Source organism: Sus scrofa, chromosome 6 (genome assembly GCF_000003025.6).
Source record: "Sus scrofa isolate TJ Tabasco breed Duroc chromosome 6, Sscrofa11.1, whole genome shotgun sequence".
NCBI classification, from domain to species: domain Eukaryota; kingdom Metazoa; phylum Chordata; class Mammalia; order Artiodactyla; family Suidae; genus Sus; species Sus scrofa.
The window spans coordinates 148,309,508-148,324,780 of NC_010448.4; the positions used below are offsets into that span (position 1 = coordinate 148,309,508).

Consider the following 15,273-nt stretch of genomic DNA (forward strand, 5'->3'; position numbering starts at 1 on the left):
GCTTCTAGTAACTCTAGTTTCAAATCACATGATCCCTTCTTTGTCTTGAAGACCTTTTGATGTGTGTTCCCAATATTGAGTTTCTCTGCTTTTAATAATCTTATATTCCTTCCTCAATATAAATGTCATGAAATATACCGAATGCTAATCTTCAAAGATCAAACAGGAAGAAAGAGGTGGGCAGCATAGTTCAGTGACTTGAATTCCCCAAATTTCGCATTTAAAATTTTTGTTTTAGCTTATAAAAGCCTAGGGCCAAAGAACTGCTTGGTTCCCCTTTGCAAAGTTGAGGTTGCAGCTCCCCCAAATTTCAGTATTGTGTTAATTTCAGACTTGTGTGAAATAATTCCATCTCTCCCCATCAGAGGAGAGACAGAGGTTCCTTGATCACTCTTTATATTTAGGTCTACCTAACGGAGGGGGACCTCAGTCTGTACATGCTAGCTTTTATTTCACCTTCTTTGCTTCAGGTAGAGTGACCAAGAATCCAGTGTTGCCGGGAGCTAGAGGAAATCTTGGGAAAAAGGACTTTCAGTGTGAAAACTGGCATAATCCCTGGGAAACTGGCACCATTAGACACCCTAGCTTGGGTGTCGGGACCTTTTCAGGGTGAGAGTTGTATAGACAACAGCTATTTACTTGTTTTTGGAAGTTGGCGTTTAAAGGAACTCAGTTTGTGTTTCATGGTAGGCTGGTGCTCAAACCTCATAATCTAAGTTCTGAAACATGATGCTCAGAATTACATTTAGAGGATTTGGGGGGATGCTTATGAGGAAGGAATGCAGTGCCTGCCTGGGTACTTTATTTGCTAAAGTATTTTAGGAGAATCACATCTCCTTTCCTTTTGTTCCCAACATGGGAACACCAATCATTGAGAGAGACTGAGTTTCATAATACCTAAGCACTGCTGTGACTGTTAAGGGGGTGGGGGTGAGGCGGGAGACTGGTTAAACAATGTAATTATTCTAGGCTTTCTTCTCATATGTGCCTACCAAGGGGAACCAACCACTTAATATACCTTTGCATAGTGCTCTCAGTTGCCCCCAGGGGTAGTTCTAGAATTTCAACATGGGAGGAGCTTTGAGGTGGCAATGGGCTTGAAGGGGGTGTGAGGGATGGCATATGGTTTAGGGATGGCTTACGGGACTGTCCTGAAACTCTTTTCACTTAGTGTATGTTTATTTGGGGGTAGTTTGAGGGGACATGATGGAAGTTATCCAGGGGTTAAGCCCACCCCCACTTCATTGGCAAAAAGGGTGTTCTACGTTATGGCGTATGCATGACTAATTAGGATATTTGTGTTCCAAACATTTTACCATATTAGAAGATAATGCATCCCTTTAGAAAAATTGTTTAAAATATGCTGAATAGTAGCAACATTGTCACTTTTTGTCCCGACAACATGCCAACTACTTCTCATATATTTATATGCATTGTCATTAACTGCTTACATCCACTCGAAAGACAGGTATGAGAGAAAAATTATAAAGTTGTATAGACCATGTTTTAAGGAAACTTTGTGTCAGGTGCTTTGCAGCTCCTTCATGCTCCTTAGCTTCGTATCTAGAGGGGGGAGACTTTTTCAGATGAAGAAGCAGCAGTTTAGTAAATTCACCATTACCAAAGGGCGAAGGGGAGCTTGCAGCCCAGGCAGTCTGACTTCAGAGCCTTTACTCTTCACCGCTAAGCTACATGTACACCAGCTTATGGATAAGGAAGCAGAGACTGCCTCTTACTTATTCAAGGTCACCTGACACGTGCCAGAGCAGCTGAAAACAACGCGTGCCTAAGCCAATCTCTTCTTCCAGGCTCCATACAGTGTGGGATGCTCTGCCTGAGGAACTTGTAGATTTTTAAGGTAAGTTTTATGGTACATGAAAAGGGGTGGTCCTGAGAACTTACAGTTTTTAAAATCTCCTCAGACACTTGCGATAATGACCTGGTTTGGCACCCATGGCTCTGCTATAGGGCTGGCTAATCGGGTTCATTCCTGCTGCTGTCCTTGACTGATTAGTAGCTTATCCAGGGCAGTATGTTGAAAATGTTAAGGCTGAATGTGAGCTCAGCTGGGAAGCGCACCAGTGAGTGAGTAGCCACGAAGGCAAGAGGACAGAAGGGTGCGGGTGCTCTGGGTTTGCTATATAGATGCTATGCACTCAGGGCTGCAGCCGTGTGGGGAATTGGGTTATTGTTCCCAGCTGTTCACCCCCTTCCCTGGAAGAGTCTACATCCCTGCCTGTGACTATGTGCCTTGCAGTGCCTCTCACTAGATCAAGATTCATCCAGTTCCTAAGGTCAGGTTTGACCTCAGGATCTGTGTTGATCAAGAAAACATGAGGGGGGGATGCAATTTACAGCACGTCTGAGTAAAGCTTTACCAGGGATTGTGTCTCAGTTCTGCCTCTTGCTCTTTTCCCTGTGCCCTGATAACAGCATGTCCTTCAGAGACCCAGAAGCAGCTGCAGCGACGGGTCCACCTCCGCTGACTGACATGGGTGCGAAATGAACATTGGCCCCCGCAAGGCGAGCCACCGAGATTTTGGAGTTATTACTGCAGCCAGGGTGACCGATACAACGAATACACTTTTTTCCAGAATGAATTCTGGAAGGACAATTATGTCCTAAACTGCCATTTTGTCTGAACATTATTTTCAGTCTTACGTATTGACTCTTTTTTTTTTTTTTTTGGTCTTTCTACCTTTTCTAGGGCCGCTCCTGCGGCATATGGAGGCTCCCAGGCTAGGGATCTAATCAGAGCTGTCTGTAGATGCCAGCCTCACCAGAGCCACAACAACGCGGGATCCGAGCCGCATCTGTGACCTACACCACAGCTCACAGCAACGCCGGGTCCTTAACCTACTGAACAAGGCCAGGGGTCAAACCCGCAACCTCATGGTTCCTAGTCGGATTCATTAACCACTGGCCCACAACGGGAACTCCGAGTTGACTCTTAATGCACTACCTAGATCATGCTGCTGGGGAGTTTCAGCTCCTTTCAAGTGATTCTAAGGTGTAAAGACTCGAAACCTTTCAGAGAAGTGTATTAGGATGGACCCCAATAATAACTGGAGTTCGAGGCCCAAGGACTACAATGGCTGAGCAGCACCTGCTGTAGAATGAGGCCTGATTGCCACCTATTTCTGAAGCAAGTTCCAAGTTCTGCGGCAGGGAGAGCTGGAGCACTACTGTGGCTTTGTGCAGCTGGTTCTGTGGTTTTGCCGGTATATTGGAATTTAGTCAAGAACATACGTCCATGAAGACTGACATTTAGAGTCAATTTCCTTCAAACTGACTATCCTGTGAATTATCTTCATTTCAGCATGCTGACCTCTTGAGATAATGACCTTTTAAAAACTGTGAGTACAGTAATGTCATATCCTATTTTAGCAAGGAGTCCTGGTCCTAATTTAACCATTCTTCAATAAGAACAGCGACTAACCTGGTCACTTGGGTCCAGCAGCATGTCAGGCCTGGTCAGCAATTATCAGGGTCTTCCTGTGAATTAGCAATTCGTAGGTGCCTAGGATTCGACCAGGCATAAATTTGTCGGCAGACCGTCTCCCTGTATGTCTGTTTTTAGCCTTCCCCAGCCTGATTTCCCAGAGGATGCCATTGACCTTGAAGGCTTTGATGGTTTGAAAGGCTCTCCTTCCTCTGCGTTAACAGCGTCCTAATACTCTTGGCATTTATGATAACAACCTTCAGGTGCAGGCATATTTTGGCTGCAGAAATTTTCCTCTTATGTGTGTGCTCCCCCACCCCTTCTGCTTCTCTAATATAGCATTTCCTCCTTAGCAATTTGAACTTTTGATTGAAAAAAGAAAAGCTCTATAAATTAAGAAGAGTATGGACACCCCTCCTACTGTCCTCCCTAGAGCTTTTGGCTCTCTAAAGGCCCTGGGGAGCACAGCCTGAGCTGAGGAGCACTCCAGGCCAGCCAGCCGGGGCTGAGAGACTGCAGCTGGCAAGGGAACACAGGGGAACAAGCCACAGGTGACCACATCCGGCCAACTGGGTCAGGTTGTCACAGGAAGCTCAGGGGAGGCGGGGAGCCTCTGCAGCTGCTTCTGCTTGATGCCTTTGGGGAGCTGGGCCTTCCCTCCTCCCATGAAAGACCAGCCTATCCTTGACCTCAAGCTGCAAAACACAGGAGAGTTATTTTAGTTGTGTTAATCATCAATGCAAGGAATTAAAAAAAAAAAAGGTACACAAAGAGACCAACTCTTTTGAGCTCCATATGAAAGAAAAAGTTTTGGTTACTCTCCAAGAATGTAGGCTTGAGTGAACTAGACCAGGAGTATATTCTTGGCAAAGCCTACATACATGCTGTTACTTTTCTATCCAAGTGAACTACAAAAAAATGTAATCAACTGTCAAGTGGTTCATGCAAATGTTTTTAGTGCTGAATTCTTTTTTTGGCCACACCCATGGCATGCGGAAGTTTCCCGGTCAGGGATTGGCCCCATGCCACAGCAGTGACAAAGCTGAATCCTTAACTCCTAGGCCACCAGGGAACTCCCTGGTGCTGAATTTTGGATGCACTGAAGCTTGACTACCTTTAAGGGGACTAAAGTGACCGAAATGCTGTGCATACATTACTGATGATATAATGATCATTCTCTCACCTTCCACTCCAGGACTTTAAATTAGGCTGGTTCTGTAATTCTCCATCTTTAGACTCTGGAAGGGCTTGTTAAATGGCTGGATTTCGCCCCCAGAGTTTCTGATTCAGTATTTTGAAGTGGGACCTGAGAACCCAAAGCAGCTGGCCTGAGGCTCACACTTGGAGAACGTCTGGGGTAGGGAATCTTCTTTGAAGGTGTGTAGATAATAGAGCCCCTCTCTAATCAGTATTGAGTGGTTTGTGGGAGGCATCATCTGAGGTGGTGCTGTGAGCTTGCAGATGTTGGTGATTAGGAAATTCAGGGTAAGGCCCCAGTCCCAGAGTTGAAGGGATTGGGGCTGGTGGGAGGGGAAGTGCCTGCAGACACAAGAAGGAAACGGGAGTGAAGGGGCAGATCGAGGAATTCAAGTGAGAGGGAGAAACCCAATCTGACACCAACTCACTGCCATGTGAAGTGATTGCTTTATTGAGTTTGATCGCTGAGGTGGTGACAAGAACTGTACCTAAAACAGATGGATAAGGCCCTGAAGGTTTTATTGTATTCCCTTCTGTGTTCAATAGCAGAAATGGACAAGTTCTTTGAACTTTCCTAATGATACTCATTTTCCTTGACAGTGTGTATTAATCGCCAGATGGGGAGCTCTTTCTTTTGGGCAAATAAGGTCATAAAGATAAGCTGTGACAATTAAATGGCCACATTTCTTTTATCAATATGGGTGGACTCTAAGTTGAACATGATAAGAGTACACAGCTTTTTCTTTTTCAGAGTTCCAAGATGATTTCTGATGTTTAAGTTCACATGGAAACATTAAGAAAAAGATGCAACTTTAAAAACCAATTCTGATATTCCATTTCCTTGTCCAGTAATTATCCAGTATATTATTTTGATTTAAAAAATTAAAATCTTGCCATATATAGGTGGGTAATATATGGCCATAAAATCACTGGGATTCTCCCTTCCATCTCTGGTCACTAGCAAAAGAATGCCCACACCTATTGTAAAAGCCTGCTTAAAAAAAAATCATTTCAGTGAAATAGCAGTAAGTAGGAATTATGATTCCTCTTCCTATGAAATGTCAAACATCAGGAGAAATAATGTTAAAATTCCCAAATACCTCCATGATAGCAATATTCAGGAAATAATATTTTACAGTAAACATTTTTAATAAACAGCAGCATAAAATAATCAGTGTTTAATATCATCTCTGGTGTGTGAAATACAAATGCATATATCCCCAATATAAAATAGGCTTCTTGTCATACAATTCCATACTTGTCTATTTGGAATGCCCATAATAACAAATCAAACATTAAGTAATACAGTGATTAAATGCATGCAGTGAAAATAAGGAAAGATATGATAGGGTGAGATATCTGAATATTGCCATTATATATTTGAAGAAAATCTATATCGAGTTAAAAACAAAGCAAACAAGGAAACAGACCAGATATAAAAATGCAGAGATATATTTTCACTTCTGTGATACAAACCATAAACATAGTTTTGTGCAAAAAGGGGAAAAGATCTGAAAATAAAGTCATCTTACAAAACATGGTCAACAAAGCAGAAGATACTCTTCAGTCTGTGAAAAAAAATACTATTTTAATACAAAAGGGACTGTGTTATGTAGTATCACAGTGCTATTATAAAATACATTATGATAAGTGGTTTTGAAATTTAGTTTGCTCACTTTAAGGACTTCAGTAATTATAAAATGTTAAAAATAAATGTTATAGTTCTTTATAAAAAACTAACTGGAATTTATTTTTTACCCATAGTAATGTTTTTCCAGAGTAGATATTTTACTGGCTCACGGAATGCTAATTTCCCTTTAAGGGACTCCTAGAAAAACTCAGATTCACTGAAATTGTGTTTACTTAAAATAATAAATATTCTTGGAAAACAATTGATTGTCGTATGATATACAAAATTGTGGTTTGAATCTTCACCATTAAACAGTTGCATAGCAACAAAAGGATACAAATATTCTCCTCTAACTAAAGTTAAGAAATGTAACTTCTGAATCAGCTTATTTATGCCATACAAATATGTCTTAATTTATCTCCCAATAAATCTGAATATAGCCAATTCTTCGAGTTCACAGTACCTATAAGTCCATGTTTGTTGTTTGAAGATTCAGTGTTTAGGAAAATTGCAAAGCATTTTCGTAAACATATTTCTTTGATTTCTCATCCTAATTGCGTTATTTTTTACAAAATTGAAACGTCAACATGCTTCTTATTCTCTTACATTCTCCTCATCAAATACCATTTCCAGGAATTACTTTATATACTGTAGGTCTCTTTATAAGTCTCTTCAGCTGTAAAATAAAAAAAAAATGAGACTTTGAGACACTGTTCTTAGAAGAAAGGAGTCATTTTTTAACAAGAGAAAAATCAGTCATAACATTCCTTTCTATATAGAGCTTGAAACCCATAAGAATTCCAAGCTTGGCAAAAGATGGTTAGCAGGTAAGGCACGAGATGCACATTTGATACTTTCCCCTACCTAAGGCAAGAATGATCATGTTGCTTCTATTTACCAGCTTAAAAAAATTCAGTTCATGGTAATCTTTGAAGTGAGAACTCAGTACTCATGTTTTAAAAATACTGTAATGTTTTGTGGAATAGAATGCATAGTCTTTGGATTCCAACTAAGTCTATGAATAAATTGTCATAATTCTTGGTGCTGGAATAAAATCTGTGAACATCCATCAGAAAAAAAAAAATGAGAGAAACGTCAAATTAACTAGATATTTGTGTCATAGAGCTTCCTCCTTCCCCAGAGTCCGCTTACCACGAGTACCCCAATAACTTGAACAACTCATAAGAGGGAGGAGGCAAGCCCTGATAGGCTGGTCTGAGCCACACCTCTATTCTTCAATGATATTGGTCCAGGGAAGCTCCTGTGAGACTGTCTCCATGGAAACCCTTGTTCCTTTCCCATGGAGGCTGCTCTAGCCTGAGGGGCCATTATCCTGACTGTGCTGGCTTTGGTGCCTCGTTTCTAATGCAACAAAGTGAACTGTCAACCAACAATCAATCTCGGCATCCATATCTAGCCTTCTTAGGATCTGACGCCCTATATTATTTCAAGGGCTTGTGTAAACACCCTGTGGAAAAGGCCTTCATGATCAACAGAGGAGATTCACAGAGGCACACTCTGCACCTTTCCAAAGAAGCCCTGCTGTGCAGAAGGCTCTAGGGAAACTTATACTTGTCTATGGCTCGTTTCCATCTGAGATTTTTAATTTGGCCTAAAGTTTCCTCCTTGATTTTGAACATCTCTTCCACACACACATGCATAGAGTCTAAATTGAATCAACATAATTCCTGAACATCTGTCCTGAAGAAAAGACAGCAGGTAGACAAATGCTAATGGTATATACATTTGGGGGACAGACCAGTCATGGCGACTGAACATGGTGACTACACAAAGCACCCTTTGACCTTCCTTTTTGGTTTGATCCTGAATCATAAGGTTCTTTTCCTCTTCACTGGTTTGCAGTTTTCAGTACTTGAAACCAGATGTACCAATCCCAATGCCATGGCACACACCCTGATGGAGTGTTTCTTTCTTTCTTTCTGGTCGGTGTCTGCCCTGTTTGGTACGACACAGTTAAACTTCACAGAAGATACTGGTTGCAATGTCTGCTAACTGAGAACCTTACTTTAATAAAAAAAACATTTGAATATAAATCTTTTCTACGACTTTCTAGTTTTTCCTGTATACCACATTTACAAAAGTCGTGCACTTTACAGTTCTGCAGAAATCATAGATTCGGTGTGTCCATGAATGTTGGCGTCTCCTAGCAAAGAGGGCTGCTTTGAGTCTATTTTGTAGGGTTTTTGGGATTTGTTGCCAAAGACGGTGATGCCCATTCCACCAGGATGATTCGGAATCGACATGTGTGGTAGTAAGGGGATGTTTGCTTCCTGATTGGATCCTGAAGAAGGCAAGCTGGTCACATGCCCAGTACTAGTCGACCCACTGGCACTGCTCGGAGACCGGCTCTTGGGAGGTGGGCAGTGCTGAATCACTCTGGGAGGACCTGCCGGCTGATAGTGGGCAGCTGGAAAGGCGGCGTATCCAGGAGGTATTGGGTATCCATTGACGGGGATGAATCGCTGGTTCTGAGGTATGGGTGGGCTGATGAACCCAGCAATCTGGCCCTGTGCTGTGATACCTGGGCTCGGGAACATGTAATTGGGATATCTGGGGTTACTGAGATTACTCACTGGGCTGGCACTAAGGGATGTGGTCTGTGTGGTGGCATTTCCTCCGGAAGGGGTAGTAGAGCTGGTGTGACTCGAGAGTCCTTCCCAGGACCGAAGCCGCACGTGAATATCTTTGAACCTTGGCCTCCTGGAAGGAATCTCATTCCAGCACTCTGTCATGAGGCTGTACATTCTGGGGGGGCAGTCTTCAGAGCATGGTAACAGCTGTCGTTTTCTCACCATTTCGATCACTTCCTGGTTACTAAATCCGTAATACGGCTGGAGTCCAAAACTAAAAATCTCCCACAAGACTACCCCAAAAGACCAGATATCTGAATCAGAGGAGAATTTGCCATACATGATGGCTTCGGGGGGCATCCAGCGAATGGGCAGCAAAGACTTACTCTGTACCCTGTAGTAATCAGCAGAGTATATTTCTCTGGAAAGCCCAAGGTCTGAAATCTTTACGTGAAGCTGCTCTCCGATGAGAATATTGCGAGCCGCGAGGTCCTTATGGACAAAGAAGTGACTGGACAGGTACTCCATGCCAGCTGCAATCTGAATCGCAATGTGTAGAAAATCTCCGTGATCCAGGCTGGATTTTACTGTCCCATCTTCATCACTGCTACAGCCAACATCTGAGTGTGGGGACCGCATGATGAGGAACTCGTGGAGATCCCCCTGATTCATATACTCAAAAAGCATACACACAGGTTGTTCCTGAGTGACAGCCCCCAGAAGGCAGACAATATTGGGGTGATGAAGTTCGGCCATCAGGGAGGCTTCCTGTTGAAATTCTGTCCACTGCTGGGGGTTGTTATAGTCTTTCAAGGTCTTTATGGCAACTAACTGAGCATGGTCCATGCCTGGGAGATAGAGATGGCCCTTATAGATCTTTCCAAAGGCACATTCACCCAGTTCTTCCATAAAACGTACAGCAGAAAGAGGCAGCTCTTTAGCCTTGCTCTGTATGAAAGAAAGGAGAAATTGTGGTTTAAATCATTTCTTAAGGCAAGGCATCCTGGCATCTAGAAGAAGAGTGGGGCATATGGAGAAAGGTTCTATAAATCAAATTAAGTACAGCATTGTACATCTAGAAATCTTTAAAGTTGTTGGCTGCAACTTAGCCATAGGCAAATTTCTGCCCATCATTCGCCATAGCTCTCTCTCCCTACCCCTTGCTTCAACAATGGTTTCCTGCTGTGGCTTAGAATCTTGCTTCTCCGAGTGTGGTCTTGAGACCAGCAACATCAGCATCAGTTGAAACTCACTACACGTTCAGACTCTTGGCCCTGCTTCAGACTTAGGGAACCAGGATGAGCCTTTCACAGGACTCCAGGTGACTGAGGTCCATGTTAGAGTGTGAGAAGCACTGTTGACGAGGATATAGCCTTAAGTTTGGCACTTAGAGTACTTGTAATTTGGTGCTACCCTTGCTACACCGCTACATGATGGCCTCAGTTTATTTTTTGCGTTGTTTTCTACCTTTGCTTTATTTTATTTATTTTTATGGAAGTATAGTTATAGCTTTTTACAATGTTGTGTTAGTTTCAGGTATATGGCACAATGATACACACACGCACACACTCTTTTCAGATTCTTTTCCCTTATTGGTTATTACAAGATATTGAGTAACTTCCTTGCGCCGTACAGTATGTCCTTGTTGGTTATCCATTTTACATATATAGTCATGTGTACCCGTCAGTCCCAAACTCCTACTTTAACCCCCCCCACCCCTTTCCCCTTTGGTAACCGGAAGTCTCTTTTCTATGTCTGTAAGTCTGTTTCTGTTTTGTAAGTCCATTTGTATCCTTTTCTTAGATCCCACATGTACGTGAGGCCATCCCATTACTTTTAGTTGAATAGGTCTCCTCATTGTCCACACGGGAACACCCTGCACATTCTTGCCTAATACCTTTGTTTCTCTAGTGCTTTCCTATTTTTAAGGTATCTATTGAGCTAAAAGCCAGAGAAACTAAAACAAAAGGCTGTCCTGAGGTGCTCGCAGGAGAGGAGGGGAGGCATGGAATGTGCTCCTCTCTACTTCCAGAATCCTTGCTCTGAAACTCTCCCTGACCACCCTGGTCTTTGTCTCTCCTGGAACCCTTCTGGCTTTGCAGTCTGAACGCTGCTACATGCAGGATGCACGGCGATGGCTGGTTACATATAGGACCTCTGCAGCCAGACCATTCACGTTTGAATCCTGGGTACAGTATTTAACCACTCGGTGCCTCGTTTCCCTCATCTATCAAACTGGATGGTAATAACTGTGCTTATCTCATAGGGTTCTTATCAATTTTTAATAAGTTAACATTTGTCAAGTGTTCCGTATGATGCTTGGCATATGGGAAGTGCTATTTAACGTTTAGCTATGACTACTTTGTTGTTGCTGTACTTTTTGTGAATTTATTTTTTTCTTCTTAGATTTCAATTTTTTTGAAGGGAGCCATTGTCCTTCACACCAATGACTATCTCTATAGTTTTGCAAGTAGGCTGTTTACTGATTGGCCTTAAAACGAACAAGAGAAAGCATCTAACTCGCCAGAAAAATGAGTATTAAATTGTGACATTTGATCCTGATGGTAACGTCTGTCATGTGTTTTTACCATTTTTTTGAAATTTACCTCAAATCTATCCTGTTGTTTAATCTAGTATTTTAGGGGAAAAGGTCATAAAAGCAATGCATTTTTACATGAACTGATTTTGAAAGTAATCCCTTTTAAAGGCACTTTAAATACTTATTTTTTAGAAAAAGAATACTGCTGTGTGTATCCCAATTGAAGCTGACAATTTTGCAAATACATATGGAATTCAGGGCTCTCTGTACAGAGTTTAAAAAAACAGTTTAGAAAATTAAGGGAAAAATTTCTCTAATCCAAACTCAACTAATCTAGAATTCACAATGATTAGCTCTGTTTTAGGCTGATATTTTCCAGGGCAAAATGCCCATTAACCTAATTATAAGTATAAATAAACTTACAGCAAAATACCCACTTAAAAGGACAAAATAGGATTGAGGATTTTAAAACAATAATCCTCCATGCAAATAATATTTCTTATACATACGTCTGACTAATTTGTTAAAGTAGACTTTATAGGGTTTGTATTTGTAAGTATTTAGATTTGTCTCATATGTATAAATGTATTTATAAATGTCTTACAGTAGAGTTACTTACGCTGAAAGTAATGGCAACTCATTGCTTTAAACATTCAGGAAATTAAAGCTTAGTAATCCAGTCCTATTAATTATAGTATAGTATAGTTTGTAATAGACCAGAAATAACCTAAATGTCTACTTAGTGAAGACTGATTGAGTTAATTGTGGTGGAGCTAGTAAGTCGATATTATACAGTTACAAGAACAAATGCGGACACCTTCTATGTAGACACTTTCTATGTACTGATAGGGAAAGAGCTCCAAAATTCTATTCCTACATTAAAAATAAAAAGCAAAAGAAGAGTAAAATATTGTATGCTACTTTTGTGTGAAAGAGGAAGCTGAAAGAATAAATGTATTTCTACTTCTTTCCATAGGCATCAGGAAACTTGAAAGGGTACTCAGGAAACAGTAGAGGTTACTGGGAGAGCTTGGAGGTGAGAACTAGGAGGAAGAAGGCAGAGGTAGAAGATTTTTCACTGTAAATTTTTTATACTTTAAATTTTATACTTTTTTATACTTTAAATTTTTTGAAACAGGTGAATACATTACCAGTTCCCAAAATAATTTAAAAACATACGACCAATCTTCCTATCTGACTGCATCCAGGCAATTTCTGCAATCACAATTCCATTACTATTTTTCCTTTTGGGTCTGGATTCTGTGGGTGCCATGGAGTTCCTTTGAGGAACAGAATGTGGATGATGGGGAAAGTAACCAGATGAACCAACCCCACTTTTTCAGTCTTGCAGCCCATGGACGATTGTGTTTTTGTGGCCAAGGTGAATTTTTCCTACATGGTGTTCAGATAGGGGTTTCCATTAGAACATCTCCTAAATGAATCCAATTTATGTGAAAGTCCTTTGAATGGTATGGTAGTTATTACTTACTTTTCGACCTAAACAGAATCCCCATGCTTTTGGTGATTAGAGAAATGTAAGGGTCTGAATAATAAATTACTTTTGAGGGAAAGTGGGCATTAGGAATTAAACACAAGGAATATTACACTGCTCTAAAGAGGAGTTAAGACCCCCCCCCCATCCTCTGCTGAGGCTAATCCACAGGCAGTGTGGGGTAATTCAAACCATGTGACCTTTGGACTCATACAAATCTGAATCCACATCTTGGACCTGCTGCTTCCTATGAATAATAGTTAACATCTAGATAGGACTTACTATGTGCCAGGTACTGATCTTATTTTTTAAAAAAATTTTAGTGGACTATAGTTGACTTAAAATATATTAACTTCAGGGGTACAGCAAAGTGAATCAGTTACCCATATATCCATTCTTTCTCCCCTATAAGTTATTACAGAATATTGAGTAAATTTCCTTGTGCTATACCATAGGTCCTTTTTAGTTATCTATTTTCTAGATACTAATGTGTACATGTCAGTCCCATCCTCCTAATTTAACCCTCCCCACCACGGTTTTCCAGATGGCAACTATAAATTTGATGGAGAAATCCTTGAGGTTGTTTCCATTTTATAAATAAGGTCTTTTGTGTCATTTTTATTAGATTCCACATGTAAGCGATATCTTATGATACGTCTTTCTCATGTTCTAAGCACTGAAATATGAACGCATTTACTACAGCCATCCTGTGGAACAGGTCCTATACACTAGGTGGCTGACCATGGCCGAGTCTCTTAACTTTTCTGAACTTCTATTTCCATATCTATGAAATAATATGATATCTAGCTTCCATAATTACAGTAGGGATGAAATGCAACAATGTCAATGTCTGAAAGTAATTTCCACCTAATAAGGGCTCTATAAATCAATTTTATTATCCTTCTTAGGGAAATAATCCAGAAAGTGGCGTCAAGCAAATGATTCAGATCCACGTACAGCTTTAAATCATTCCAGAGAGTTTTCTATAATTCTATGTTTGAAAAAAATGTTTCAGTTTCTTCTTGTTCATCTTTCTCCATTCCCCTGTAGCTGTTTTTTGTTTGTTTGTTTGTTTTTTGTTTTTTTGTTTGTTTGTTTTTTTTAAAATGCTTTGACAACAACAGAGCTTGGGAGCTGGAGGGTGGGGAGGAACTTGAGCGGCCTAGAGCCTGCTCCTCAGAGGATTCTGGGAGATGGCGGATGGAGGCGGAGGGAACAAAAACCCACGCGGAAGCGTGAATGGTGGAAAGGGAGGAAGGTGGCCAAACTCGTGGAAGACAAGAGGAGAGGGACAGGACCTTGGCGCTGGCCTGACATATGGCCTCGGGGGGCTTCCTGGCTAAGAAGACCGGCTGCATTCCCCTGCACTGAGGTAAGCAACTTGGTTTTCTGGTATTCGCCTTTGGAAGAAGAACTCCTACTCCTGCCATTTTCAAGATGGAGAAAGAGGCTTAGAAGAATGAGAATTTTTAGGAGAGCCAACACTGCTACATGTGCATGTACAAGGCCTTCTGTTTGAAACCTGAGAAACCTGCTGGCCAGCAACCCCAGTTTGACACAGCACATCTCTGGAGGCTCAGCCTGAGGGCTGTCACCTTGCAGGGGTGGGAGGTCAGCCTTTTTGGTGTGTGGTCACTCTGTGAAATGATAATTGTTCGGCTTTCTCCCTCTCCAGACCCACGAAACAGTCCGTTGTGACCCCAAGCGTGTCTTGTCCTAGTTCACTCATAGCTAGTGGGCCAGACAGCATATAGTCCTGACTCCTCCCCAGCAGATAGAAGAAAGGAGTGGTTCCCCAGAGCTAGTCATAACCAAATTTGGGGATGTGCTTGGGAAAGAAGCACAGAAAGCAACTAAAACGGCAGATTCCACAAAACCTTTCCTTGGAACACCTGCGCAGCAGCAGGCATAGAAATACCCAGAAAAAAAAAAAAAAAAAAAAAAAGGCAGCTCAGAGCTTGGTTTCAGGGGAACAATTTACACAGTGATTTGCATTTTTTAAATGCTCAAGTTATTTGGTACAAATGAGTCTTAACTATAGACTCATTTTCAAATTTTACATAAATCCTGAACTGGTTAAAAAATCATAAAAACCCTTAAAGAAGCAGTCAGTAGACTGTATGGTGACGGCAGGAAATTAGCTGTATTGTTGAGGAACAGATGGTTTACATTATACAAACCCTTTAGGCTCAACTTGTTTAGGTCTGGCATATTGTAAATTATATTTTAGTAATGAAAGTGAAATGACCTCTGCTTGACCTCAAGTGGGGTTTGTCTGTTTGAACCAATGTAGTGGAAAACTATGAAAGAAAATGAAGTCATAAAGTTTTGGCAGTTCAATTTTGGCTCATTTCAAGTTAAGGGGTTATAAATCTGTTTAGT

General features: G+C 41.3%; 2 protein-coding genes across 18 annotated transcripts in view; both read right to left on the reverse strand.

The window, feature by feature from the left end:
• UBE2U (ubiquitin conjugating enzyme E2 U (putative)) overlaps positions 1-4,686 on the reverse strand; it is an 80,696-nt gene extending 76,010 nt beyond the window's left edge. For 4 of the 11 annotated variants that reach the window (XM_021097769.1, XM_021097772.1, XM_021097770.1 and 1 more), the window contains exon 1: positions 3,440-4,681. In XM_021097769.1, the coding sequence (XP_020953428.1) occupies positions 3,440-3,463 (24 nt within the window). In that variant the 5' untranslated portion in view covers positions 3,464-4,681. Of the gene's footprint in view, positions 1-3,439 lie in introns of all 11 variants that reach the window. The other 7 variants (XM_021097775.1, XM_021097768.1, XM_021097776.1 and 4 more) reach the window with 7 other exon arrangements.
• The window catches only part of ROR1 (receptor tyrosine kinase like orphan receptor 1), a 520,085-nt gene continuing 509,879 nt past the window's right edge, over positions 5,068-15,273 (reverse strand). For 5 of the 7 annotated variants that reach the window (XM_021097764.1, XM_021097763.1, XM_021097761.1 and 2 more), the window contains one exon: positions 5,803-9,808. In XM_021097764.1, coding sequence (XP_020953423.1) covers positions 8,381-9,808 — 1,428 coding nt within the window. In that variant the 3' untranslated portion in view covers positions 5,803-8,380. Of the gene's footprint in view, positions 9,809-15,273 lie in introns of all 7 variants that reach the window. The other 2 variants (XM_021097765.1, XM_021097766.1) reach the window with 2 other exon arrangements.